Source organism: Macaca fascicularis, chromosome 6 (genome assembly GCF_037993035.2).
Source record: "Macaca fascicularis isolate 582-1 chromosome 6, T2T-MFA8v1.1".
In the NCBI taxonomy this organism is placed as follows: domain Eukaryota; kingdom Metazoa; phylum Chordata; class Mammalia; order Primates; family Cercopithecidae; genus Macaca; species Macaca fascicularis.
In genome coordinates, this window is record NC_088380.1 from 128981789 (window position 1) to 129008530 (window position 26742).

The 26742-nt window shown below is 40.0% G+C and overlaps 1 protein-coding gene across 16 annotated transcripts in view; it reads left to right on the forward strand.

Annotated features, from left to right (window-relative positions):
* The window catches only part of SNCAIP (synuclein alpha interacting protein), a 147410-nt gene that overhangs the window by 73087 nt on the left and 47581 nt on the right, over positions 1-26742 (forward strand). For all 16 annotated transcript variants that reach the window (XM_045394151.3, XM_073995168.1, XM_045394153.3 and 13 more), the window contains exons 2-3: positions 1137-1239; positions 13881-13953. In XM_045394151.3, coding sequence (XP_045250086.2) covers positions 1183-1239; positions 13881-13953 — 130 coding nt within the window. In that variant the 5' untranslated portion in view covers positions 1137-1182. The remainder of the gene's footprint in view (positions 1-1136; positions 1240-13880; positions 13954-26742) is intronic.

Consider the following 26742-nt stretch of genomic DNA (forward strand, 5'->3'; position numbering starts at 1 on the left):
GCGGATCACAAGGTCAGGAGATCGAGACCACAGTGAAACCCCGTCTCTACTAAAAATACAAAAAATTAGCCGGGCGCGGTGGCGGGCGCCTGTAGTCCCAGCTACTCAGGAGGCTGAGGCAGGAGAATGGCGGGAACCCGGGAGGCGGAGCTTGCAGTGAGCCGAGGTCGCGCCACTGCACTCCAGCCTGGGCAACAGCGTGAGACTCCGTCTCAAAAAAAAAAAGAAAGAAAGACAAGTTGCAGGAAGCAGAAGCTCATTTTGCTATCTGAGAGTTGGCGCTGCAGAAGATAACTGCACACCAAGGCGCCATCAGGAAATCTATATTTCTGCCCTTGACATCTGTAGGTGCCGCTGCCACCGCTGATGGGAATGATGATAAGTGATGGGAAAATGAAGTGGGAGGTGATGTATCTTACTGTGACAGATTTAAAGGATTGCCCCAGGCAGCTCTGAGGCAAGAGCTGACTGAAGACATTCTGGGGCCTGTATCAGGTCACTCTGGCACTGTCAGGCAAAGCTGTTTGAAGCAGAGGGCAGTGCAATAACTCTGGGGTTTAAATCTGCACTTAGATCCTCTTTCTTTCTTCCTTTTTGAAGGGTGAACTGGAGGTTGTGCTACAAATTCTAAAATATCCATTACTCTTGGTTAGTGGTATCTGTCTTGTGTTGTTCCTGTGGAGATCCAGTATTCATTGCTCTATGTACAACACCCAAGGATATGCCCACAGGAAACATTTGAAAATGGCTTTCCTAAGATTTCTAGGCTGGCTCCCCATTTCCCAAAGCCCTGCCTTTTTCCCTGACTGTGGTAAGAGTTGGTGTGAATTCTAATATTGATGCTAGGGGGAGATTCTGACCCAAGTTACTGCTCTGGCAAAGACAAACAGGCACATATCAAATAAAGCAAAGGACTTTGGGTACCCACTGGGGAGCCACACTGGGGACCATGGAGACACTGTGTTTGCTGCTTCTGGAAAGCCAGGCTGTGGACAGTTGAAGGGAGGAAATGTGCTCCAAGGCAACACTAGCACCCAATAACCCTTCTCATCTTATTTGTTTAAATATAGACATTATTTTTGGTTGTAAAACAGCTAAATTTTTTTGCCTTTGTTTTCTGCTTCTGTCTCGATCAGGAATTTATAAGTATTTGACCATACTCAAAATGTGCAAGGAAGAATAATGGAAGCCCCTGAATACCTTGATTTGGATGAAATTGACTTTAGTGATGACATATCTGTAAGTATTACTGTATGCAAGAAATGCTTTCAAGATAATCTGCCTTCAACTTCATAGCCTACTTTCTCCATTATAGTCTATATGTCCTCAACTTTTCTGACTACATTGAGAAATTCACAGTAGAAATCCTGTGTGACAGACTCAGTGTGGTTTTGGGGGATCTCTTAGACCAAGAAGTGAATCCTACCTAAGTGTGTGTTTTGGAAGATGAGTCATTTAACTTCACTGAGCCTTTCATTCCTAATGTCTTCCAATGTTGTCAAAACTATTGATTGAATATACTTATAAAATGTAGCCACTTTCATAGAGTTAATTCCAAATTCTCTTATGTGGCTGTCTATTCCACAGCCAGCATTTTCTAGAGTTCACAGGGACACTGACTAAAGAATAGCCAAGTTGGAATTTATTAATTGATGAACAATAAAAGGAGTCTTTCCGATCACTGTAGATATCAAAGCACAGATTGTAAGTTTGTTGGGAGTATTAAGGAAAATTCTTGCAGCGATAAGAACTGGACTAGCTGACCTTTGAGGTCCTGCTTAATCCTGTAATGTTGTGGGCTGATGAGTCTCTTAATTCCCATAACAGCCACAAACTTCCTACTGCTTAAATCAGGGCTGCTTGGAATGGATTGTTGACGTGCATCTTGCTTTGAGCTGCTTGTGCCTTTTCTGGGACCACATAATCAATTCTGCTGCACTAGCAAACATGTTGGCCTGGAGTGCCCCAGCAAAACTGGCTAACTCTCAGAGTATGTGATGAGAAGGTTGCTGTTTCTGAGCTAGCCATATACCTTTACTTTCCAGGACCCTCAAGTTCACAACTTGTAACCTTATCTTCCATGGATCTCTCAGGGCATGGAGCTTTGGGTCATCACTCAAAGTCTCTACTTTAAAATTGCCTCAAAATGATGAACTTACTTTATCATGCCTCTGGTAGTGATTTATTCATCTATTTTACACCTTGCCTTGAAGTAAAATGTGAATACTGTACACAAGAATTGGATTACTGGGAAGAGTTTGATAAATCACCTATTTTATACAACCTTGTTTGAGTCTTTTTTGTGTGTGTACCAGAGAAATGGGAATTCAACATTTGCCTATTTCAGCTTCCAGACAATTTTTATTAGTCCTCATTAAAACCAATGTGAAGTGAGCTTCTTCCTTCCCATGATATATTTTTGTCTATCTGTCTGTCTGTCTGCCTGTCTCTCTCTCTCTCTCTCTCTCTCTCTCTCTCTCTCTCTCTCTCTCTCTCTTCTCTCTTCTCTCTCTCTTTCTTTCTCTCTCTAAGTCACTATGCTTGACTTGGAAGTATTCGAAGCAAGGTTCTTTTATGATCACTCCCCTCACAGTATTTTGAGCATTGTGGGAAAAAGCAAGGAATGTGAATGATAGCATGGGTGTATGTAGATAGGATGGAAGGTGTTATAGAAAGGGAAACTGTGTTATGATTGGGAGTTAGGTGGTAGCTCTCTGAGCTTTGATAATGTTGTGTTTTAAAAGTGAAGGCTTTAAAAGCAGCCAGCCTGGGCTCCTACCTTGTTTTGACCTTTACTGGCTGAATAGCACATTAACTTCACCTTTCTGAGATACACTTAAGGTTGTTTTGACAATTGAGTAAAATAGTAATATATGTGAAACACTTAGCTTGGCACACAGTAAGTTGCTCTTGAAAATGGTAGCTTTTGTTATTATTTCACTGAATAATACAATAATATTTATATGACCAATGGTGAAGAAAGAACTCAAGGGAAAACACTAGGCATAAAGTCAAGATTTTTTTTAGTACAACAGAGCAGTTGTATTTACAGAAGAATCATCTGGCAGCAGCCCATAATTTTGATGAATTGGGAATCTCCACTTGAAAGATAATAAAATACATTAAGCAATAACTAAAACCGTTTAGCAAACTAGGCTACAGGATTATGCAATAGTTGAGTGTCTATAACTTGATCACTCTAAAACATAAACAAAGATATCCATCTGTAATTGTGTAACTGCACCCAAAATTTCCCTCTTAAACATGTTTCTATTGTTTGGTTCTTTAACCTGCATTTAAACTTATATCAGATTTTGAGATTGCATAGATATGAAATTCTATGAAATTCCATAGTAATTGATGAAATAATAATAATGGCTAACGTTTATTGAACATTTGCCATGGGACAGGCATTATCTTGGTTAATCCTCACAGCAATCTTCTAAAGTTACTGTTATTATTTTCATTTTACAGATGAAGAAACTGTAGCATAAAGATTTTATATAATTTGTCCAGGTTTACCCAGCTGGTTAGGTGTACTCTGTCTCCAGAGTATTTACTTTTAGCCACAACACTTTACTGCTTCTCCGGGATGAATATAGTTTATTGCAGTGGTTCACATCAGGGGAAATTTTACCTGCCCCACCCCTACCCTAGAAACATTTAATAATATCAGGAAACATATTTTGTTGTCATACTGGGGAGATGCTACTAGCATCTAGTGGGTAGAGACCAGAGAGGCTTCTAAACATCCTGCAATGCACAGCACAATCCCCTACAACAAGAATTGTCTAGCCCAAAATGTCAGTAGTACTAAGAATAAGAAATCCTAGTCTATTTAAATCCACTTGAAACTGAAGAAGCTCTGCTTTGGCAAACTCTACAACATAGATTATTTTATCATAATTTAGTATGATCCAGACTTCATACCTTAACGAAGCCAGAATCATATTGTTCTAACTTAATGATTACATGGAAAAAGAACTGGAGACAACCTCTTAAATACTGAAATGATTGTTCTCAGGCAGTTTAGGTAAACCAGGAACAATGAATGTCACAGCTTCTTTAAGGGCTAAATGAAGATTATTCAAATGCTAAAATTGAAAAAAAAATAAAAATGTGTTCAACATGCTAATTCACTGGCATAAAAAGAAATGTAGTTTCCCATGAACATGCTTTTTTTTTTTTTTTTTTAATTCCGTAAGCCTCCATCTCTGACAGCCCCTATGCCTCTTTCCTGGTTAAGTGGCAGGAAGGGGAGGAAACTGCACATTACATCTGAAAAAGATGTTTATGAAAAAGATGCCCTAGTTTCAAACTCTTCTCCTTACTCTCCAGCTATAGCCCTATTACATAGTCTAGGCTTTCTATTCCATGGTTTTTCCCTCTGATCATGAGCCTGGTTCTTGTTTTAATTAAAACACAAGCTGTATATTGGTAGAAAAAACAACTAGAACTTTTTTTGCCTTTACTTAATGAGAGAAAACACAGCAGCTAATTTATTTTGAAGTTTCCCAGACTAGAAAATAACACACATCCTTTGCAAAACACAAAGTTTAAACTATACATTCTTGTAATCCTGCCATCTAAAAGGGCAGAACATTCTGCAATAGCTGCAGGTCTGCAAGGGAGAGATGACGACACATAAGCACAAAAGTTTAAAGCAGGGTTTTTCTGTCACTGTGAATGGGTTCGCAGATTGCTCTCTCTTCCTATGGAAGCCAGATCCCTATATCTTAAAAACAAAAACCCTCTGGAATTCTTTGGAGCTATGGTGTATTTATTTTATTAAGAGAGGCCAGTGTGGTGCTCTTAAAAATAGTTTCACACACAGGACTAAATAAAGCGGAGGCTGAACTCTGGATCTCCTGAGGAGCTCACTCACAGCCACCATCCACTAATGTTGGCTGTGCCACACACTGAGATAAACTCTTTGACTGGATTATCTTGTTTAAGCCTCATACATCAGCTTTGCAAGGCAAACTCTGTTTTTATTCCTTTTGGCATATGAGAAAATTGAGGCTCAGAGAGCTTGTCTGACATTTGCAAGGTTACAGGGCCAGGACCTAAATGCAGAACTATTTGGCCACCTTACTCCTCCCCATCTATGCAACTTAGCTGAGTAGTAGTTTCTCTAGACCAGTGACCTCACCCATCACTATCCCTGATTGGCACTGTAGTGATTACGAATTATTTTTTTGAAGTAAAGGGATTGATAAGTATAAATAAGTAAAATGAAACCAGTTAATGAGAACTTAAGCAAATCTTTTAATTTTACTGTACCTCAACATTCCCATCTGTTAAATGGTAATACCTCAACCTATCACCCTGGATTTATACACATACACTCACACATGCACATAGCTACATATATACACATATATACATGTAAGTATTTACACATACAGACATATACACACACACACAAATAGAAGTAAGAGAAATATTCTGTTGCCTTTCTGTATAACTCTGACTGCAACCTTGATGAAAGTTGACTTTTTTGGCAATTGCATAAACTATTTTTGTACAGGTCAAATGAGATCAAGATAATAAATATCCTTCCACTTTTCAATCCTCTTTGGTCAAAGCCTTTGAACCTAGAGTAATGGCACAAAATTATGTGGGTTCATTTTCCTAAGGTGCTTGAACCACTGTCTGATAGAAAAATTAATTCTTATGGTAAAATAATCTCACTTTCAGTGAGTTTTCATATTTTTCTATCACACAGACTGTGCAGCATTTTTACTAAAAATGCCTGCCCCCTTCTGTTTTGTGTGCATCACCTTTTACGCCATTCAATCCCCTGATGCTTCCCGAGATTTTGTTACATTTTGAGAAAGACTCATTTCAAGTAGACTCAGGCAATGAGCTGGCATGGGCAAAGAATACAGCTTACGTGTGAAAAAGAATATAAAGGTATTCAAGGTACAAAGAACCTGGCTTCCCCTTCTCTCCAGCAAGGAATCTCCTGAGTAAGATGGACCTTATTGTACTCTCTTCTGTACCTTCTAGAAGGTGACCAACACTTTCATGTGGCCTCTGAGTGGCTCAATCCCTTCTTCACTGTCTCTGTCTGTAAGCCCTGCCCTTCCTAGGAGTTGCCCTGTTCTTATCTATATGGAAACTTTGTTTAGTGTTTTTCAGTGTGATCTTGTTCTAGCAACTGTCCAGAATACCTCAGCTTTATGCAGTGTTTTTTGTAATATCCTGCATTCGAGGCTAAATTGCCTCTCATTCTTCCCTTCTCCAGCTCAGCATCATCAGAAACCTCACACCTTGTTCTAACATCATATGCCATATATGTTATCTTGTTTTTCTTAACACCTGCCAGGAAACGAATTAGGAATCATCTAATCCAGAAAAGATGAGTTATATTTTGATATTCTATTGTTAGTGTTAGACCCCAGGACTAGAATCTAGGTTCCCAAACTCCAAATCTTGGACCGGACACCTCTGCCAGAGAAGGGAGAGAATAACTCTACAAATAGAGAGATTTCTAAGAAGAATGAGCAACCATTGGATTTTTAAAAATTTTCCCTTTTACTCTGCAGATAGTCCTGGAAGTTCTTATCTTACCTGATAGTCAATAGAAATTACTAGATTGACTATGCAGATTATTGACAAAAACTGTTCATCTTTTCATCACAATTAGCTTTTATGCCAATCTAGTCAACAAGCATATACTAAACATTAACAGAGTACCAGGCTTGGTTCTAAGCTTGGGGTGAATGACACAGACTTGCTGTGCTCTCAATGTGTGTATAGTACGCTGTATTAATAACTAAGCACATTATGAAATGTCAAGTTAACTTCATGGTAGGTCACATTTGATTATAATACTAAGCTCCATTCTTGGCAATGAGTCTTTATATTGTGACAGTGATTGATTATTGGCTCACAATTAAAAATAGACTATCATTGAAGTTGAACAAGGTTTATGACTGGCCATCTGCCCTACTACAACATACTTTTTTCTTGTAATTCTTTTGTCATTTGTAATTTTTGCTTCTATAATTATGATTACTTTGACATCATTTTAAAATGCTGGTTTTGGTACTTTTAAATATAAACAATAATATGATGCTAACATTTATTGAACACTTAACTGTGCATCAGACACTCTTCCCAGGTTTTATATTACTAGTTCGTAATCTTCCCGGACACACCCTAATGAAGGTACAGTCAGAACCTTGTTTTTACCAATGAAGAGACTGATATACAAAGGTTAACTAAGATTAATTAGCTAGAAAATGGTGAAGTCAGGATATAATGCAGTAGTCTGACTCTAGAATCCATGTTTGTAACCACTGCATTGAAAATTACATCTGCTGGGCCCAATGGTTACCTCTGGTTTTCCCAGTTCAGGTAGGTGTCTTCTCCATCCATGTCCACTTCTTATTATACAATAGAAGGAGGTCATTCAATACTGTGATCTCACCACATTTACCAAGTGGATCTTTATCTCTTGCCTGACTACACATTATATTAATTAAATTAACATTGCAATGGAGTAGTTCCTGATGTACTCTTAAAATGATCAAAAGAGTTACTGAGTTTTCTCAAATACCAACTACAAACAATGTCTTAGCATAAAATAATTTTAAAAAAAAACTCTTGGAAGGAAGATACAATAAAAATGAGGTACCAGAACAAAATTCAAATTTATTTGAAAATAGGATTAGTTATAATAATTTTCATTAATGGAGCCCAAATGGTGGGAAGAAATATATTCAAAGCAGAGTGGAATAGAGGTATGAAAGTGTGGATCACCAGTATCTGTACTATGTAGAGGTGGTGGTTGAAAGTGGGGGTATAGTTAAGGTCATCTGTGAAAACATGGAATGTGGAAAGAGAAGAATATTCCAAAAATTGAACTGTGCAGAAGTATATCCCATGTGGTGGGGTCTGGAAAAAGAGGTTTCTACCAAAGAAACTGGAAAGAAGTTTTCAAAGTTAAAGAAATAAAACTAAGGGAACTAAAAAGGCAAGCAGGGTGGAATTTAAGGAATTTTAAACAATAGTTGATAGTGGCAAATAGGTCTTTATAAAGATAAGAGTTGAAAACTGCCCTCTGGATTTTCCAGTTAAGACCCCCTTGGTGTCCCTAATAAGCACAGTGTCTAATGGGTGGTGGGCAGAATCCTATCATGAGGGCTGGAGGAGTAAATGCAGAGATGAGAAATTAGAAACATAGAGACAATTATTTCAAAAGAGATGGCTGATAAATGCAGGAGCAGGAAGGCCCATGCTCTGTCAAGGAGGCAGTGTCTTGAGGTGGTAGTGGTGCTTGCTTATCTTTATAAGACCAGAGGAGAAAGCCAATGCTGAGAGTGGGCTGAGGAGAAGGAGAGAGGAAAGAATGGTGGCAGGCAAGAGTCCTGAGGAGATGGGAAAAGAGGAAACCTGAGCCCCAGCAAAGGGTTAGCAGTGGAGGAGCAGACCGTTAGTGCCATGTCCCAAGAGAAGGGGCAGTGGAACGCAGTTTAAAATGGAGGGCATGAAGTCTTCCTGAACTGGAAGGGCAGGCCTTTGGAGGGGAAGCCACATTTGTAGAAAAATATTATGTTCTGGAAATCTCATTTCAAGTAGATGTCTCTGCTGTCGCTCCCAGCTTTGCTTGTACACATTATTGCCATTGTTTTTATTGTGTGTTAAGATACCTGTTAAGATACCTGCCTGAATTTTGGAAAACTGTGTGAGAAATATGAATTTCACCATGGTTGTTTGGATGGCTGGCTTAATTGTTTCTTTTGGAAACTTTTATGGGGCCTTAGTAGTTTAAAAGTCTCTAGCTTGCAAAGGTGCTTGGGATGTTAGTTCTTTCATTTTCTGTGGCTCATTACCATTTGAGTAATGTCTGCTCATTCGCTCAGTTGGCTCCGGTTTTCAGGAATAAGGGCCAAAGCTTTTCAGCCCTGAACAATATCTAGGGTGGTCAGAGATCCCCATAGTCCAATGTAGAAATCACGCACTGTCATTATGAATCTTATGCATGTTCCAACTGTTTTGCATGGCATGGTGACAAAACTGACTGGTGTAGGCTGGGATATATAGGATGATCTTGCACCATATCAACTTTGTGAAGTTTTTGAAGCTGACTTTTCAGTGTCATCCCTGGGCCACAGACTCTCTTCAGTGAGGGAAGAACAAAGAGAAGCCAAATAATGTACTGAGATAGGCTGAGCTATATTTCCTTTCCTTTCTATTCCCAGCTCAACCCCTCTCTTGCCACCTCGTTAGTTCTCATATCTTCATCTACTGAACTTAAAGTCATGGCAGAAATGAAGATGAGGAGGGAAGCTCTGGGGGCACACATAGAAAACAGGATGAAGAGAAGAGACAGACATTTACTAGAGCTTTACAGTTTGCAAAATGACTGCATCTACGTTACCTCGTATAATTATCTGTGTTTTACACATAAGGAAACTGAGCCCCAGAGATATTAAATGAATTATTTGTCCAGAACCACAGCATTAATAAGTGTCAGAACCAGGACTTCAATACAGATCTTATGGCTCCAAATCCATTGTCCTTTATACAAAAGGTTAAGCCATCAGCCATTACTCATGCTATTAATATATTGAGAATTTTTTAAATATAAAACGATTTATTGCTAGACTTGTAATTATGGGTTTTTCTAAGATTAGTGCTATGTAAATATTAACGACTGACATTATTATTATTACTGCCACCAAAATTACGGACTGAGCTATATCCCTGCCTCATTAGTCCTCATATCTAGAGGAATTAATTTTATTTGGTTTAATAAGTGCCTAGTATCTTGGGTAAATAAAATACTGTCCACACCTTCAGGAAGCAGAGAAAGCAGTTAGGTAAACATACAGATGAACCATCCTGTGATGAGTTCTGTAATGGACATATGCCTAACATCAGGAAATAATACAGGACAATGGTTCTCAAATTTCATCCTGCGGTAGAATCACCCATATGGCTTGTGAAAAAACAGATTGCTGGGCCCCGCCCTCAGAGTTCCTGATTCAGTAGGTCTGGGATGGAGCCCAAGAATGTGAATTTCTAACAAATCCTAGGTTGTGTTGATACCACTGGTCCAGAGACCACACTTTGAAAGCTGGCATTATTTCCTTGTGGGGCAGACTCAGAAAAGATTTTGTAGAAGTGATATTCAGGCAAAGCTTGAAGAATTAAAAGGGGTTTGCCTAGTGAAATGGGCAGAATGGCATTTCAGGTAGATGGAATAGCATATGTAAAGGTATAGACAGGCAAAACAATGGGTAGGGCAACCCCCAAGAATTTGTTATTGCCGCAATCAGAAGAGAAGTAGACAATGCAAAATGAGGCTGAGCTCACGGAAGGCTTCATGTGCCATGCTAAGGCTTATGGTCTTTGTCCTATAGACTGCAGAGCCTTAGTCAAATTTTCATTCAGAAAGCTAATTAATTCTAGTGTTGGTATAAAGGCCTGTAGGAAGGTCCCACTTACTACCTAAACATGAAAGAACTCCTTTGAATGTCTCTAATATTATGCCCAGGGATTAGTCAATATGTACACATCTTGGTATTTAAGTTAAACAGTTAATCAGTCCCTGTGTGCCATGCACATATACAAATCAAAAATATCATTCTTTCACTCAAATGCTTATGGAAGCCAACACCTTCATGTAAGAAACACCACAGCACATGACAAGGCAGAAACTTACCAAGGGGAGAAAAGAGAAAAGTCAGTAAGGGCTAAAGCAATCAGCTAGGGCTTCGTGGAGAAGCAGAACACAGCTGGCCTTGCCTTGTGGAATGGTGGCATTTGCATGGCTAGAGGAGGGCATTGCAGAAATGGGGGACCCCTGAGTAAAGAAACAGAAGGCAAACAAAACTTCGGAAGCACAGGGACTTTGAAGAAGCTGAGGCAGCTGGTCAACCTTTGTCAGAGCTCTTCTTGGGACATGGTAGAGAAGTGGAAAAGAAGTCTGGAAAAGAAATTTAGATTAAAAAGTCTATTTTCACTGGGAGTAACCTCTGGAAGACTTCTAGAAAAGGAATAAATTATAGAGATAGAAAATGTAATGCTTCTTCATTAACTGCAAGCCCCCTCTTCACTCTTCTTACCCAAGGACAATAGGAGTCAAGGGAACAGGCTACAAAAGCTTGGATTGGAGGACACAGACAGGGAAGATGCATTGGGCTTTGGTTCCCATAGGGCCAAACTGACAGTAGTTGCTGCCCTGGGAGCTTGCCATTGTCCTGAGAATGAGGTATGTTGGCGAACTGACAGTTACTTATAAAAGGCCATCTGTCCTGTGAACTGGGATGAAGGCCTGGGAAACCTTCCATTTCAGCTCCCAGATGGTAGCACAATGCATACTTGCAAGGGAGCCTTCTTGGATCGTTTGCTCATTCCCAAATTTGCAAATATGAAAACATTTTTGGATGTTGGTTTTGTGAGTTATGTGTTTCCTGTGCATTTCTTCACATCACAGCTTAACAATCTTCATAGCACTCCCTTAAGCCTTTTCTTCCACCCAAGGAGCAGTGTTTATACTTACTGAAACAGATCCACAAATTGATTTTGTCTTGAGTCTTTATAAAAAATAATGGACTTGTTCACAATGTAGATTGGAGTCATTGCTGAATTTGACGTTCATATACCCTTAAAATTTTCCAAAACTTTAATTTTCTGGATAAACTGTCATCTTTTTTAGATTACTGTACTTTTTATTTCTATTTCCAGGAGTAGCAAATGATATTTTCTTCACAGTTATTGTTACCAGAGAATGAAAATGTATGACTTCACCAAAGTGACTTCCTATGTGACTCTGGGTGGAGAGGCAAAGTGCCACAAGTGATTTAGGTTGAGGCAGTGGCAGTGACTCACCGAGGCTAGTGTCCACCTGTGACTCAGTCCCCACACCAGCCAGGTGCTGCTCAAATTTAAACCTCATCAAATTAAAACTTACTGCACACTATGGGCCTTTGAGGGCAAACAGGAAAAGTTGAAGCTACAGCAAATACATCAGAGATTCTGATATGTCTGACTTTGGGGTGGGAGATGGCAGTTAGGAAGCATGTGCCTCAAAATACAGATAACAGCTCACCCATTTTAATCAGCTATATATCATTAAGCCCAGTGAACAAATCTTATTGAATTTTTCATTAACTGTATTTAAACACAATTCATCTTTAATTTCCTCTTTCTAAACTCTTGCCTTGGATGAAAAGAAAAAAAAAAAGAGTGAGACTTTGCCAAAGGGTGTTTCATGGGACCAAAACAAAAGGCCCAATTTGAATTGAATTATAGACTGTGTAATTATCTAACCTGTACCAGCTGGTCTCAAGAAGCTACCAGATTCCTTAGAGAGTTTGTACTTGGCCAGAAACATAAGGTACCTTATTAGTACCAAGAAAAATGCCTTGTGTTCCTGTGTTACCCCAGACCCCCAAAGAACATAATGTGAAAGAAAAAAATACTTACAGGTTAATTTTGGGTTTATGAGGCAGTCATCCCTCCCTCTGAGCATGTGGGTGGGTTTGCTTAAAGCACCTGTAGTCTCAGAGGCATGGCCAATATAAACAGGACGTTATTGCATCAGACAGGTAAGGGTAATTTCTCTAATTAGTCATTTGAGATTTCACTTTTCACTTGGAAATACTGGAAATTTAATTTGTTTGTAACATGCGGTTGGCAAACTGACAATATCTACAATGGTCCCATCCTATGTCTTGCTGTCCTGGTATCCTGGGGAAAGCATAAGGAAGTCTCAATGCAGACGCTTTGCTTCACCTATCGACGTCAAGCTAACTAAAGTACCTTCTTATTGATAAATGTGTCCTAATTACACGTTCCTCACTTGTAATGCTATAGTAATCCTAATGAGTTTCCTGTGATCATTTTTCTTTTAGATTAAATGCTTTTTCTCAATCCCGCCAAATTTTGCAATGGTGAAGTAATTTATGATACAAGCTCATTTACGTTAAGAACATTGTCCTTAGAGGTAAAAAGCAAAATAGTTTTAGGGAGCTGTATTTTATGAATTAAAGTATGAATGTGATTAAAGATAGTCCCTGACTGGGCCTTTGATTAAAGGACAATTTCATTTTATTTATTTTGTTTTAAAACACCCTCCTCTAAAGAAAGACTGATTGGCATCACATGTCGTCCCCATAAATCATAGCTATTGATTTTACATTTGTTTTAGCTCTTCCAGTTGTATGCCCCCTTGTGTCATAAATTACCCTGAAAACCAGCCTCCTAGTGGGTGCTGAAACAGCCTGGAGGGTGGTTTCTTTCCACTCAAACTAATCTATATGTGAAAGAGATGAGCTTTCAAACACAGAACCACACCCCTCTTGCTTTTTATGATATTACCCTGGTATTTCCCATGAAGATAATGGATGCTACACAGTAAAATCTGTGGCAAGTGGCAACATTAGGAACTTTTGCATAGTCCAGTCAGCATCGGCACAGACATGTCTCCTGACTGCCCCGGATGCTGCAGGAAGCCTGGTGTTCCCATACTTGACTTTTCATACATAAGTTTACCCTTAGGATTCAGAATGCAATTATTAAGGCCATCTTGAAACTCGCAGGTTCAGACAGTTCTTCCGTCTTCCACAAGTAGCAGAAGTGATAAGAGGGACAGAGTGTCTGCTGGCTGCACCCCACCTTTTTTGTTAAAGAAGGGGTGCCCAGCCCTCTTTTTAAACTGCATGTGGTTAGATGCTTGCAGGTAGATCTTAGGATGCTGCCAGATCACCACGCACCTCATTTAGGGTAAAATGAGATAAATTTTCTGAATATCCATGTTGTGCCCAAGTATCACTTACTGGGTTTTGTTTTTCTGGCCAATCTGAGTGAATGCTCGCATTTTAAATTATTTTATGCCCTCTCTTCTCTGGCTTCCCATTCAGTATTCAGTCACATCACTCAAGACGATCCCAGAACTGTGCCGAAGATGTGATACGCAAAATGAAGACAGATCAGGTAGGTTTTGCTCCTCCCCTCTTCTCCTTATCCTGACTCAGTATTAATGGCTCCTGAAAAGCTGTTTTCCTCACACTGGTCCCCCCTGCTTTCTGTTTCCTTTTCTTTTTATGGCTTCTCCACTCACACCACCCCCCACCTCATGCCCTGCCTTCAACAAACAGATGTTAGGTCATCCGAAAGAGGATAGCAGGACAGGGAGGCCCTAATGAGGACTCAGCTGTATACAGATAAATAAATATAGGAGATCATCTCAGCATCTCGAAACCACAATATATGCAGCAATTTAGCGAAAACCCAGGAAACCATTGGTGACAAAACATAATGATGCAGGCGCCAATGAAAAAATGTTGGATGTATTTACTACCCATATGGCAAGGACCAGCTTGGGGGATGGTGCTTTGCCAAAGTCAGAAACCCTATCAGAGATGCGACATTATAGAATCTGCAATAAGGCACACTGTAACAGTTAAGATTAAAGCAAAGGCTTTGGAGTTTAATAGTGTAAACTAAACAGAGAATTATGGTATATAGATGAATACCAGCTGGCCGACCTTTTCTCTTTACACCCCCAACCCCCAAGATTAAGAAAGTACATTCAAGAGTTGTTTTCCCTCTATAAATCAAATTAAACTTCTCTTCTTTTCCTTCTATAATGGGCAAAAATGAAAATAAAAAAGGATATTGATGGGAGTGATACCATGGTATTAAACTATGAAATGATGTTTATTATTTTTCCAAGTGGTTACTCTGTGGCATCACCATTAACCTTCCCAAAGCTGGACCTCCTCTGATAGTCAGTAGAATGAATCCTGAGAACCAGATAATCCTCAAATTCTGTGTTTAAAAATAAATACATGTACCTTACCTATACAGCTACTAGAATTCTAGGCCTTTCTGATGGAAAGGATTTTTACAAAGCTAATTTACTTTTCACTGGACTGTTTGTTTTCCTTTGACATTTTGCTTAGGAGAGATGGGAAAATTAATTAGTCTTTCTAGGTTTGTTTATCTCAGTGTTTTTTATGTGTGTGAGTGAAAGTAATGCTTCAATGTTTGGGTCAGAAACATCACAGAAGATAGTTTTCAGTTCAAATAGAAGCTTTTACTTGCCTTCACTTATTTTTTATTTCCAAAACATTCAAGTTTGTATAGGATTTAATAGATGCTCTTGGCTATAAGTCTTATAAGAATGTGTCTTCTTAAAAGGCAGTGCCCGTTTCAGACTTGAACCAATGACTGTGATCAATGACACAGGTAGCCGACTGCAGTAGGGAGGCTGCCAAGCTCAGAGTCACCAGGCCTAGGTTTGAATTAGAGTTCAGGCACTTCTCAACTAAATGACCTTGAATCTGTGACTAGTTATCTACAAAATAGAGAAGAAACCTGTACTAATGTTGCCTGGCTGTCCTTAGGATCAAAATTAGGTGATGTAACAAATGGGTACTTTGCAGGTACAAGATTTTCTTTTTCCTTTAATTGGATGTAGGGAATAAGAGAGAAGAAATAATAGCAAATACTTTATTAGTGCTTAATGTGCTGGGTAGTGTTGTAAGCGCTCTACTTACGTTAATCCCATTCATCCTAAAATAGTTGTGAGCTAACTACTATTAGGATGTTTATATTATAGATGGGCAAAATGAGGAACAGAGATGAGAAGTTAAATATCTTACCCAGAGTCACACAGCAATTAAGTTACACAGCTGAGATTCAAACCCCGGGAAGTCTACTTCAGATTCTGTTATTTTATCCCTTGCATATACTCTCCTTCCAAATAGTTTGACTTGGTGGCAATAATTTACTTTTAAGATATTATCCTTTTAAATCTTTACAAGTCAATATTTTCCCTGATTAGTGTAAATTATTTTTTCTCTGTTAAATGGTGACTCTTACCAAGTTAAGTGAGTAAACAGAAACTTTTAGCAACTGTTTTTCCCAGGGCTGGTTCATTCCATTCTCTCCGGGTCTTACAATTTCTAGTCGTATCTGCAATAAATGATGGTAGACTTTTCTTCGGTGGTTGAGGAGGAGGCCAGTTTCAAACTTAAAAGCTTTTGAACTTTACCCAGAGCAAAGGCACTGTGCTCAAGGTAATCAGCAATAATTAGACCTGACAGGAAATGGATTGTGAGCAAAAGACTCAGGCCTCTTAATGGAATTGCATGTACATTTCCAATTTGATGGACCATTTGGAGGCTGTGAAACTGCATTCTGATAGATCGAGAATGATCCTAGAAAAAGGAACCCACGGAAAAATGTGTCTGCCCAGAGCATCACTGTAGAATTATCCATGGGCCCATCTGAAAGAAATTTCAATATGGTGAAGTTTTTGGAGCTGCTTTCCTAAGGAATTGAGGCATTCTCAGTCAGTTCCGTAGGCATCCAGATGTAGAAATAACCCTTCTCACCCTGTCTTTCTTGTATCAGCCACATAGAAGGAGTTTGCTCCAGGAAAGTTAGCAAATTTCTATCTTTTCAAACGGACGCAACAGAATGCACTTTGGCTTCTGAGAAAAGTCCATATCTTCTTTGGGATGGGGCACTCGGCACTCTCAGGGGAATCTTCCTCAACCGTCTGTCACTTACAGCATACCTGATATAGTTTGGATCTGTGTTCCCATCCAAACTTCATGTTGAGTGGTAAATGCTAATGTTGGAGGTGGGGCCCGGTGGGAGGTGACTGGATCTCAAGGGTGGATTTCTCACTAATGGTTTAGCACCAACTCCTTGGTACTATCCTTGTGATAGTGAGTGAGTTCTCATGAGATCTGGTTGTTTAAAAGTGTGTAGTACCTCTCTCACTCTGTCTCCTGCTCTTGCCTCCGCCATGTGAGATGCCTCATTCCCCCTTCTGCCATAATCGGAAGCTTCCTGAGGCCGTTGCAGAAGCAGAAGCCACTATGCTTCCTGTACAGCCTGCAGAATCAAGAGCCAATTAAACCTCCTTTCTTTATAAACTACCCAATCTCGGGTATTTCTTTATAGCAGTGCAAGAATGGACTAATACGATACCCCCACGAGACAAAGACATTTCTCTTTACCTTTCTAGAATAGTTACACGCTTGCTATTTTGTACAGGTTGTCAAATTTTAACATCTATCCTTGTACGTATTATGTCTCTGACCAGATGTTCTCATTTGCTCTCTTATTTATTCAGCAAATATGTGTTGAGTGTCCTCTGGCCCAGGTATTGAGGACATGGTAAAGAACAAGACAGACAAGGCCTCTGTGCTCACGAAGCTTACATTCTACTGGGAGTGACAGCCAAAAGGCAAGCAAACAGATAAACGAGGTCACCACAGATAGTGAAAAGAGGCAACATGAGGGACTGTGGTAGTTTTTAGAAGCTGGGGAGGGAGGTCTTAGGGCATCAAGGAATGTTAGAAGGCCCCAGCCATGAGAAAACTAGCAAAGAGTGTTGAAGGCAGAGGAACTAGTAATTGCAAAGTGCCTAAGCCAGCAATGAGCTTAGCAAGTATGAGGAAGAAGAAAACCAATGTTGCTGCAGCATGGTGATCAAAATGAGGAGCAGTAGGAGATGAAGGCAGAGAGATAATCAGAGTCAGACTCCTTGGGGAGTTCAGATTTTATGCTTAGTGCAGTGAAGAGCAATGCCAGCAGGATTCCAATTTTTCTAAAATCTTATGACCTGGAAAGAAGCCTCAGCATGTAGAATCATAACTCCCCCTAAGAGAAGGGACTTTCAAAATCAGCTATTCTGTGAGAAAGAGCAAGCGAGCAAGTGCAAATAATAAACAAATGGGCAAAATGCTGACAACTGATGAATGTGGATAAAAGGTCTACAGCTATTTTTTGTACTGTTTTCGTTTTTGCGACTATTGTATACGTTTATTTACAAGTGAAAAATGTAAGAGTTATACACAAATAAAAAGTTTTCTAAAAGGCAAAAAATAAATAGTCCAAAGCCAATCAGATCTTTGAAGGTAATGCTCCTTATCCCAACCACAGGGTCATCTAGCCTGTACTTCATCAATTTAGCAACAAGGAGTGCACAATCTCGCGAGGCAGCCCATCCATAAAGGTTAATGCTTTTACTGGCCAAAGTCAGTGTCCCTTGAATTTCTACTCATTGATCCTGGTTCTTCCTTTGGAACCACAGAAAAGGACAGTCCCTCCTGAACAAGAGTGTCACTAGGTGTGTGGAGACAGCAGTCACTCTTGGGCCTGTCTTCTCCAGGTGAACATTTCCTTCCGCAGTTCTGAGTGTGTGCTGCTCATTCTTTTCGCTCTCTGTGGATACAGTGCAGTTATCCTCTTAAAGTGGAGCTCCCAGAACCAAACCAGAGGTTCCCCCACATGTGGTCTGCTTGGAAACCTGTCAGCCCCACAGAACACTCCCCGGGGTTTCCCACATACCTTTTCTGTTTTCCCAAGTAGGGCTGTCCATTCTGCCTGCTTCCTGAGTGTCCTCAGAGAAGCTGGAGTGTAAAATGAGCCCTGTTTGTGGCCTTTGGAAGCACCTCTGTGAGACACGCAGCCTAGGGCTCACCTCGCTTCATCCCTACGGCCCTAGTGGTGGGCTCCAAGAATGAAAATGGCAGTGTTGTCAGAGGCCTGGAAGTCATGTCCTCGCACCTTCCACTGGCCACCAACGCCCACAAATCCACCTTAGGAGTGCCCTTTCTTTAGCTAGAAGCTTTGATTCCTATTGAAGTCTATGTTTTCCCCTAACAGGAATAATATTTTAAACTATTCTCTATCAGTTACTCTGCACTAGGACTATTTCAAATTTTTGTGAGAAAAGTGGTTTAGAAAGAAAGGAAGTGCAAGGGAATTGGAGATGCCACAAGGTGGGAAGGAAGCAAAAATCTAGGAATGGGAAGCCTGAGAATGAACTGCCTGTGCATGGAGATGCACAGGTGTTATTGAGGTTTCTGAGTTGTTTCATAAGCCAGCAGTGTACCAGGCATTGTGCCAGGTCTCTGTAAGCAGCATATTTATCCTCAGAATAATTATCAGAGGGAGAAGCATTACTGTGCCTATTTTATTGATGAGGAAACTGAGGCTTGCGAGGGTAAATAATGTGCACAAAGTTCTAGAGCTAGTAAGTGGATGTGAAACTTGCTCTACAGTCTCCATACACCCTGTGGGTAAGCTGACTCGATTGAGGAGTAATTTATTCCAGAGAACCATGTGTAGCAACTAGTTTGGGGCAAGGATTAGCAGCAAAGGAAATTATGCGTTTAAAAAAAAAAAAAGTTGCACCTAAAAAAGGAAGTTATTCGTGAAACTTTTGCATGCATTCTCTGCTTAATATCTGCTACTCAGGTGGGAAAAGAGGCACAAAGCAGTGAATGTTAATTCTTCTCTATGGTTTTCTCCAAATGAGGACAAAAAATACATTATGGTGACATATGGTGTTCAAATCAAAACATATTCAGTTTCATTGATTTAGAATTTTTAAAAATTAGTTGGACATTCAAATACACATTTGTTTCAATTCATAGTGCTTTAAATGTGATTATTTCAAAATCTGTATCTGCTAAACTCATTGTATAATTTTCTTATGAAAGAAGGCAGACAAATATTAATGCTGCTTCACATCTGAAAACTTAGATGTGCTGAGGTAGAAAATTCAGTTATATAATAGTAATAAATGACCCTGTAATGTGTCTGAATGGATTCTGAAAAAATGTTATACCTAAATGATATAAAGTGTTACTTGTATGACAATGAGTAAAGGGAATAGTACTTTTTAAACTTGGTGTCTGGCAGTAAAGTCATGTAGGTTATACATTTAAAAGCATTGCAAATTTGCTATATTTTTGAACCCTGTGTATGCAAATTTTGTGACAAACCCTAAACCTATATGGATAAAATATGTGATGATCTAAGATTAAAGGGATTTAAGCCAGCACCTAAAATAATAAGTTGACATGAAATTTGTCCTGTTGATGCTGTTATGACATAGTTGGTGATGCTAAATATATAAACCTCCTGTTTTCAATATTTATTAAGGTTTAATGCTAAAAGCTTGAAAGTGAAGGCTGGTATGGCAGTTTGAATTGAAAAGCTTGCTGATTAATCCATTTCACAGGATGTAATGTAAACTGGACTGCAAAAAGCGGGGAAACACATTTTCTAAGATCTCAATCAAGAAAATGAACACTTCATCCTGATGCAGCAAGGAACCTAACATTGATAACAAAGAACTGTCTCTTTAACTAGAGTAAAAATTTACAAATGATAAGACATCTAGATGAGATTGTTTATCAAATAAAACAATTATTTTTATTGTTTAACAAAACATAGTTATAAAAATGATATAATCCATTATTTTTAAAGAACTTAACTTTTCCACCAAAACAAAATTACTGCACTTCTTTCAAGTATTTTTCCCCTGGAGGCATATTTGTACATATCGTTGTCATCACAATATAAGAACAATTTTTGTGCTTTTTCTGTTGCTCCAGAATGTGCATAGGCCATCATTTTGAATGGACCACAGAACTTACCCATGAAAACTGAGCTGCCCCTTCTGTTGAAAGGGAGAGGTCATCTCTACCTTTAACCCCTTTAACCTATTAACACTTCATTTATGTTTCTGAGAGGAAGGATGTAGGTCAATGTTCATAAAGATGGGGGCAGGGGGTGAGAGAAAAATTAAAATAAAATTCTGGTGGTATTGAAAATAATAAAAGGGGCTGGGTATGGTGGCTCATACCTGTAATCGCAGCACTTTGGGAGACTGAGGCAGGCGGATCATTTGAGGTCAGGAGTTCAAGACCAGCCTGGCCAACATGGTGAAACCCTGTCTCCACTAAAAATACAAAAATTAGCTGGGTGGTAGTGGCACACCCCCATAATCCCAGGTACTCCAGAGGCTGAGGCAGGAAAATCGCTTGAGCCTGGGAGGCGGAGGTTGCGGTGAGCCAAGGTCGTGCCACTGCGCTGCAGCCCGGGTGACAGCGAGACTCTGTCTCAAAAAACAAAAAAAAAAAAAAAAGAAAGGAAATAATAAAAAGGGCTGAAGGTAGCAGAGCTTAAACACATCGCATCTTTGCCCCTTTTTCTCTTGACTGAAGCATTTATTTTCTTTGCTTAACCATAAATGTTAAGTGGCACAACAAACTGATTTTCTACGAGGTTCACAGCAGTGGAATTAAGGAAGTTAGGAATAAGACAGTATTTGAGGGAAAGAAAACTTAAGGGTAGAAACTCACAGTCTTCTCTCCTGTGTTTTGGTTTATTTTTACTGGACTCTAAGAAACGTATCTTCCACTCCCCAAACTGGTTAAGTAAAGAAACCGCCTGTTGGTAGAAATGAGTTAAAGGAAATCTGCAGTAAGAAAGGATGAAAAATGGGAAGTCTAGAGAGAGGCATCCTTTAGGCAGGGAGAGAAAGAACTGAAGCATAGGGACAAGGAAAAATGTATACACAGCCAAGTGCCTTTGACTTTGTCTGGCTTTGCAGTGACTTCCTTCTCACAAGTCCCCATCCTATCACAGGAATAGCGGTTTCCCCATCCCATCTTCCCATACTTTTTAAAGGCAAAAGTATGAGTGTGTGTTGAGGGACATTTCTAGTTTGGTAGCTCTGTCATAGCATCTCTGACAGCACCCCAGTTCTTCCTGAAAGCATAGCCTTTGCTTTTGTCTCTCAATATTCAATGGGCTCTATCTTCACATTTCAGATCACCCCTTTTTATCCACTTACCTCCTTTACTCTGACTCTTCCCTCAAAAAAAAAAAAAAAAGTCATAAAGTAAACTCAAGTAATAGAAACAAAATCCTAGAATCTCATAGTTGAAGGGTCTTCTTGCATAAGTCCCGACGCTTCTGTGGCATGTGCTTGTTCAAATGGCCCTTGCATCTCACCGTATGATCCAGGACCCACCACAGCACCATTAGCGGCAGCATCACCCAGGAGGTTGTGAGAAATGCAGGCTCTCAAACATGCCCCAGATTCCTGAATCAGAATTTGCATTTTAACAAGCTCAATCCCCAGGGTATTCATTTATGCACATTCAAGTTTGAGAAGCACTGACCTGGGTCACCTAGATACCAGTCCATTGTTTTTAGTGAGGCACAGTGATCTTTTCAAAAATGCAAGTCTTATCATGCCACTCTCTGCTCAAAACCAAGCAATGGTTTCCCAGGATGGTTCTCAAGATATGCAATGGGAAACTCTCTCATGTGGCCTTCAAGGCCCAGAGTGATCTTCTGTTGGACCAGCAGGCTTCCTTGCATGCCTCCTGCCTGCCAGTCACATCAAGGAGCCTCCTTCAGTTCTTCAAATGAGCAGTGTTCCTTCACATGGGATGTTATTCCTTTTCTCCCTCCACCTCCAAGGTCACCTCCTTAGGGCCCCTTTACTTGACTTTCTGGACCAGCACTGTCCAATAGAAATATAATGTGATGGACATAGAGTGTGGAATAATAGACATTGGAAATTCAGAAGGGTGGGAGAGGGGTGCAGGGTGAGAAATTACTTAATAGGTGCAATGTTCGTTATTCGAGTGATGGTTACACTCAAAGCCCAAACTTCACCACTGTGCAATAGATCCACATAACAAAACTGTACTTGTACGCCTTAAATGTATACAAATAAAAAGCCTGAGGAAACAATGACAAAGAAATGTAATGTAAGCCACATGCCACATATGTAACTTAAAATTTTTCTAATAGCTACATTAAAAAGTATAAGCAGATAGATCAATTTTATAATATACTTTCTTTAACCCAACAAGGGAAAACTATTATCATTTTGACAAGTGCCACTAGTCATATTTTAAGTGTTTGATAACCACAGGTTTTTAGTGGCTCCTAAACTGTACATCCCACCAACTCCTATTATTTCCTAGCTCCCTATACTTTTCCTACTCTATACATATCTGTATACTAATGTGATGTTGGTTTAATATCAGTACACTGAAAACTCATTCGGGTGATTTTGTTCATGATGGTGTCTCCAGTGCCTGGGCGCTGCTGCTGACCATATACCTGAGGTGTAGATGGACAGATGAATGTGTGAAGACGTGAAAGGAATCCTCTGGGTTTGTATCATGGTTGAAGTATGAGACAGCTGATATTTTGCTTCTCTTCGTTTGGTTTGACACCCTGATTCTTCAGTTATCTCCTCTTTCATCTGCACTATTAATCTCTTTGTCTCCATGAGGCCATTATCCTCGTCATACAAACATTCTCTACCTTCCATCTTAAAAAACAAACCAACCACCTCTAGAAGCTCCCATCCTACTTGCTCCTCCTTGCCAACCCTCCATTTATAGCCAACCTGCTTTAAAAAGTCATGGGAAACTCCCTCCCCTGTCCCCAACTTTCTATTTACTTTAAACATCCCTAGTATGATTTCCATCTCTCTAGGGAAGGTGATGGCTTCCATGCTGTCAAATGCACTGACACTTTGCTATTCTCATCTTTCTTGACCTGTCAGCATTAGCTGAGACAATAGGCCCCTCCTTTCTGGAAACAGTCTCCTCTCTTGGCTTTGTGAGACCACCTCTCTCCTCATTTTTCTCCTAACCCTCTAACACCCTCTTAATCTTCCTTTGCAACTCCTCCTCCCTCTAAATTTGACCTTTCAATAGTCAAGTGGGACTAAATATTTAATAGGACCCTCCCTCTGCCCTCTCAGCCTCTCATTTGATCTCTCATACATGCTTACAGCTTGAAATACCATCTACATGCTGCTGGAAATCCTCTCCACATTCCAGCCTCCTATTTAATGGCCCACTCAGTGTCTACATTAGAAGTCTCATGGAATTCTAAAGAGAAATTTTTGAATTCCCCTGCCTGACGTGTTGCTCCTCATACTCCCTCCTCAGTGAACTGCACTCTGCTGACTGAAACATCTCATCAGGTGCTGAAGCCAGATTTTCTTGCTTTCCCTGATGTCCCGTATCAATTCATCACCAGGTCTTGAGTCTCTGTGCTCAAAGTATATCCCCATGCTATAAACTAAATGTTTGTGTCCCTCCAGAATGTGTATGTTGAAACCTAACTCTCAAGATGATGGTACTTGGAGGTGGGATCTTTGCAGAAGTGATTAGTCAAGAGGATGGAGCCCTCATAAATGGAATTAGCGTCTTACCAAAGCAGCTACTGAGAGCTCCCTCTCCCGCTTCTGGACTCCGAAGACACCCACTTCTCTGCAAAACCCCTCAGAAATACCCATTTCAGTTAAAATAATAAACAAACTCTTTGTTGTGGCCAGTAAAACCCCCAAATGGGGGTTATTGGGGTCCCTGATAACCTCCCCCAGCTTCAACTTTGCTTCCTTTGACTCTGACCCACTCTGATCTAGCAGTAACAGCTACAGAACCTGCCAGATTCTCTCTGCCTTAGACACTTGCAGATGTGCTTCCTTCTACCTACTCAGATCTTTGTAAAATTATCTTTTATATTAACCTCCCAGTTTCTCACATAAGTGGCTTCTTCTCATCCTCCAGGTCTTAGCTTAAATGTCACCTCCTTGTTGAGGTTCTCATCTGTTTTCTATTCCAGTCCTCTCCTTATTCAAAGCAGTTTGCATTTAGTAATTTTTTTTATTTATCTGTGTACTTGCATCATTGTCTGAGCAGCATTATGTCTATTTCATTCACCCCTGCACCCCGAGAGACATGTGCACAGAAGACATTCAATATATATTTGTTGAATGAATTAACTGTATAAGAGTACTGTAGCATTCTGCCAATTACCAGTTGCTTTAGCACTCTGACTATGCTTTGTATTCCTGCTTTTCTTGCTTACTAAATTAAAAAAATAATAATAAAGGAAAAAGATCACCACCCTTAGCCGGCTGAAGGAATTAGCAGCTGTAAGAACAGATTCTCAGTGATAAAATGACTCTAAATTTAGGCTAATGCTGCTAAAAATAAAGAGGAAGGAAACACTTCCACTCAACTGTTTTCAAGAAAGGTTGGGGGATATTTTTGTTTTTTTGTAGACAGGGTCTCACTCTTTCGCCCCAGCTGAAGTGAATTGGTACAATCATAGCCCACCACCAGCCTCCAACTCCTGGACTCAAGCAGTCCTCCTGCGTCAGCTTCCCTCGTAGATGAAACTACAGGAGCAAGCCACCATGCCTGGCTAATTTTTTAATTCTTTGTGGAGATGAGGATCTCACTTGTTACTCAGGCTGGTCTCCAATTTCTGGCTTTAGGCAGTCTTCCCACCTCAACCTCCCAAAGTACTGAAATTACAGGTCTGAGCCAGTGCGCCCAGCCAAGAAAAGTCATTAAAAATTATTTTTCCTTTTTTTTGTTTTTTGTTTGTTTGTTTGTTTGTTTGAGACAGAGTCTTGCTCTGTTGCCCAGGCTGGAGTGGAGTACAGGGGCACAATCTCGGCTCACTGAAACCTCCATCTCCCAAGTTCAAGTGATTCTCCTGCCTCAGCCTCCTGAGTAGCTGGGATTATAGGCATGCACCACCATACCTGGCTAATTTTTATATTTTTAATAGAAATGGGGTTTCACCATGTTGGCCAGGCTGATCGTGAACTCCTGACCTCAAGTGATCCGCCCACCTTAGCCTCCCAAAGTGCTGGGATTACCGGCATGAGCCACCTTGCCTGGCCATAAATTATTTTTCTAACTTTGCTCCCACACAGAAGGTTCCTAGTAAATTGTTACCAAAATTTACACAGACAACACAGTGTTGGATTTAGGTTAGAGTGAATCTGAAATGAGTATGACTACTGATTTCTGGGATTCCATTGCATATATGTGACCCAAATAGAGAAAAATGTGAATTGTATCTTTAGGGAATAATTTAATTTCAATAAGGCAGTCCTCCAGTGTTACGGAAAGAAAGTTAAGAGTCAGAGAACCTTGGTCCTAGTTGAGAAGTCAGCATGCTATGTCATTTTCCACATTACACTTAAAATTCTCTGAGTTCTCATTTATTTCCAAGTAAGAATACATAAGAACTGTCTATCCATCCTCCAGAGTTGTGGAAATCTAATGAAATCATACACTTGCCTTGTACTCAGCAGCATAAAAAGCCTTACATAAATGTATCGGCAATTTTAAAGTATTAAGTGGGGGGCATTTTAGGAAAATTCCAAATGAGAAATATTGCTTTGTAGAATTCTTAAAATATATTTAAATCTTTTTTTCACTCTTATTAGTAATATTTGTGAAGTGTACGGTGACCTGCACCTGAAGACGGAGGTGCAGCAGCTCTGCCATTCATTAATCCCGGCGAGCCACTGTCCATTCTTCCTCCCACTTTGTTTGCCACTGCACCTGCCTGTTCTCTCTCCAGTCTTGTACCTGAGGGTTCAGGCCATGGTAGGAGCTTGCAAGGGCAGACCTACAGACCTGCCAAGAGCAAGAGTAGGCTGCAGGCCAGCACTGGATCTTCCATTTCTCCTCCCCTTAAAGTGTGTCCTTCTTAAAATAAGACCACTTTTCACAGACTCACCACTTTGTTTCTTGTGGAAAATAAAATGCATTTAACTTTTAGCAAAAATAAAACAAGAAGGGAACACTTTTATACCCTAAAGACACACCCCATTTTCTTTGTCGTCTTGGTGTCTAAAGCTAATTTTCTAATGTGGACACATAGTCCATATTTAGAAGTAAAATCAGCAGACATTTTGGGAGTTGTCAACTGAAAATGGAGAGAAGAGGGTAGAAATTTTTCAACCTGTGCTATCAGCCTCCTGTTCTCTCCTACCAAGAAGCAGTAACTCAGAGTCCTTTGTCCTTGACGGTAGATCAACCCTGTAAAACATCGCCACCTTCAGTTAAAATGTGTGTGTGCTGCATGGCCAGAAGCCACACTTAGCCTGCTCAGAGCTCTGCC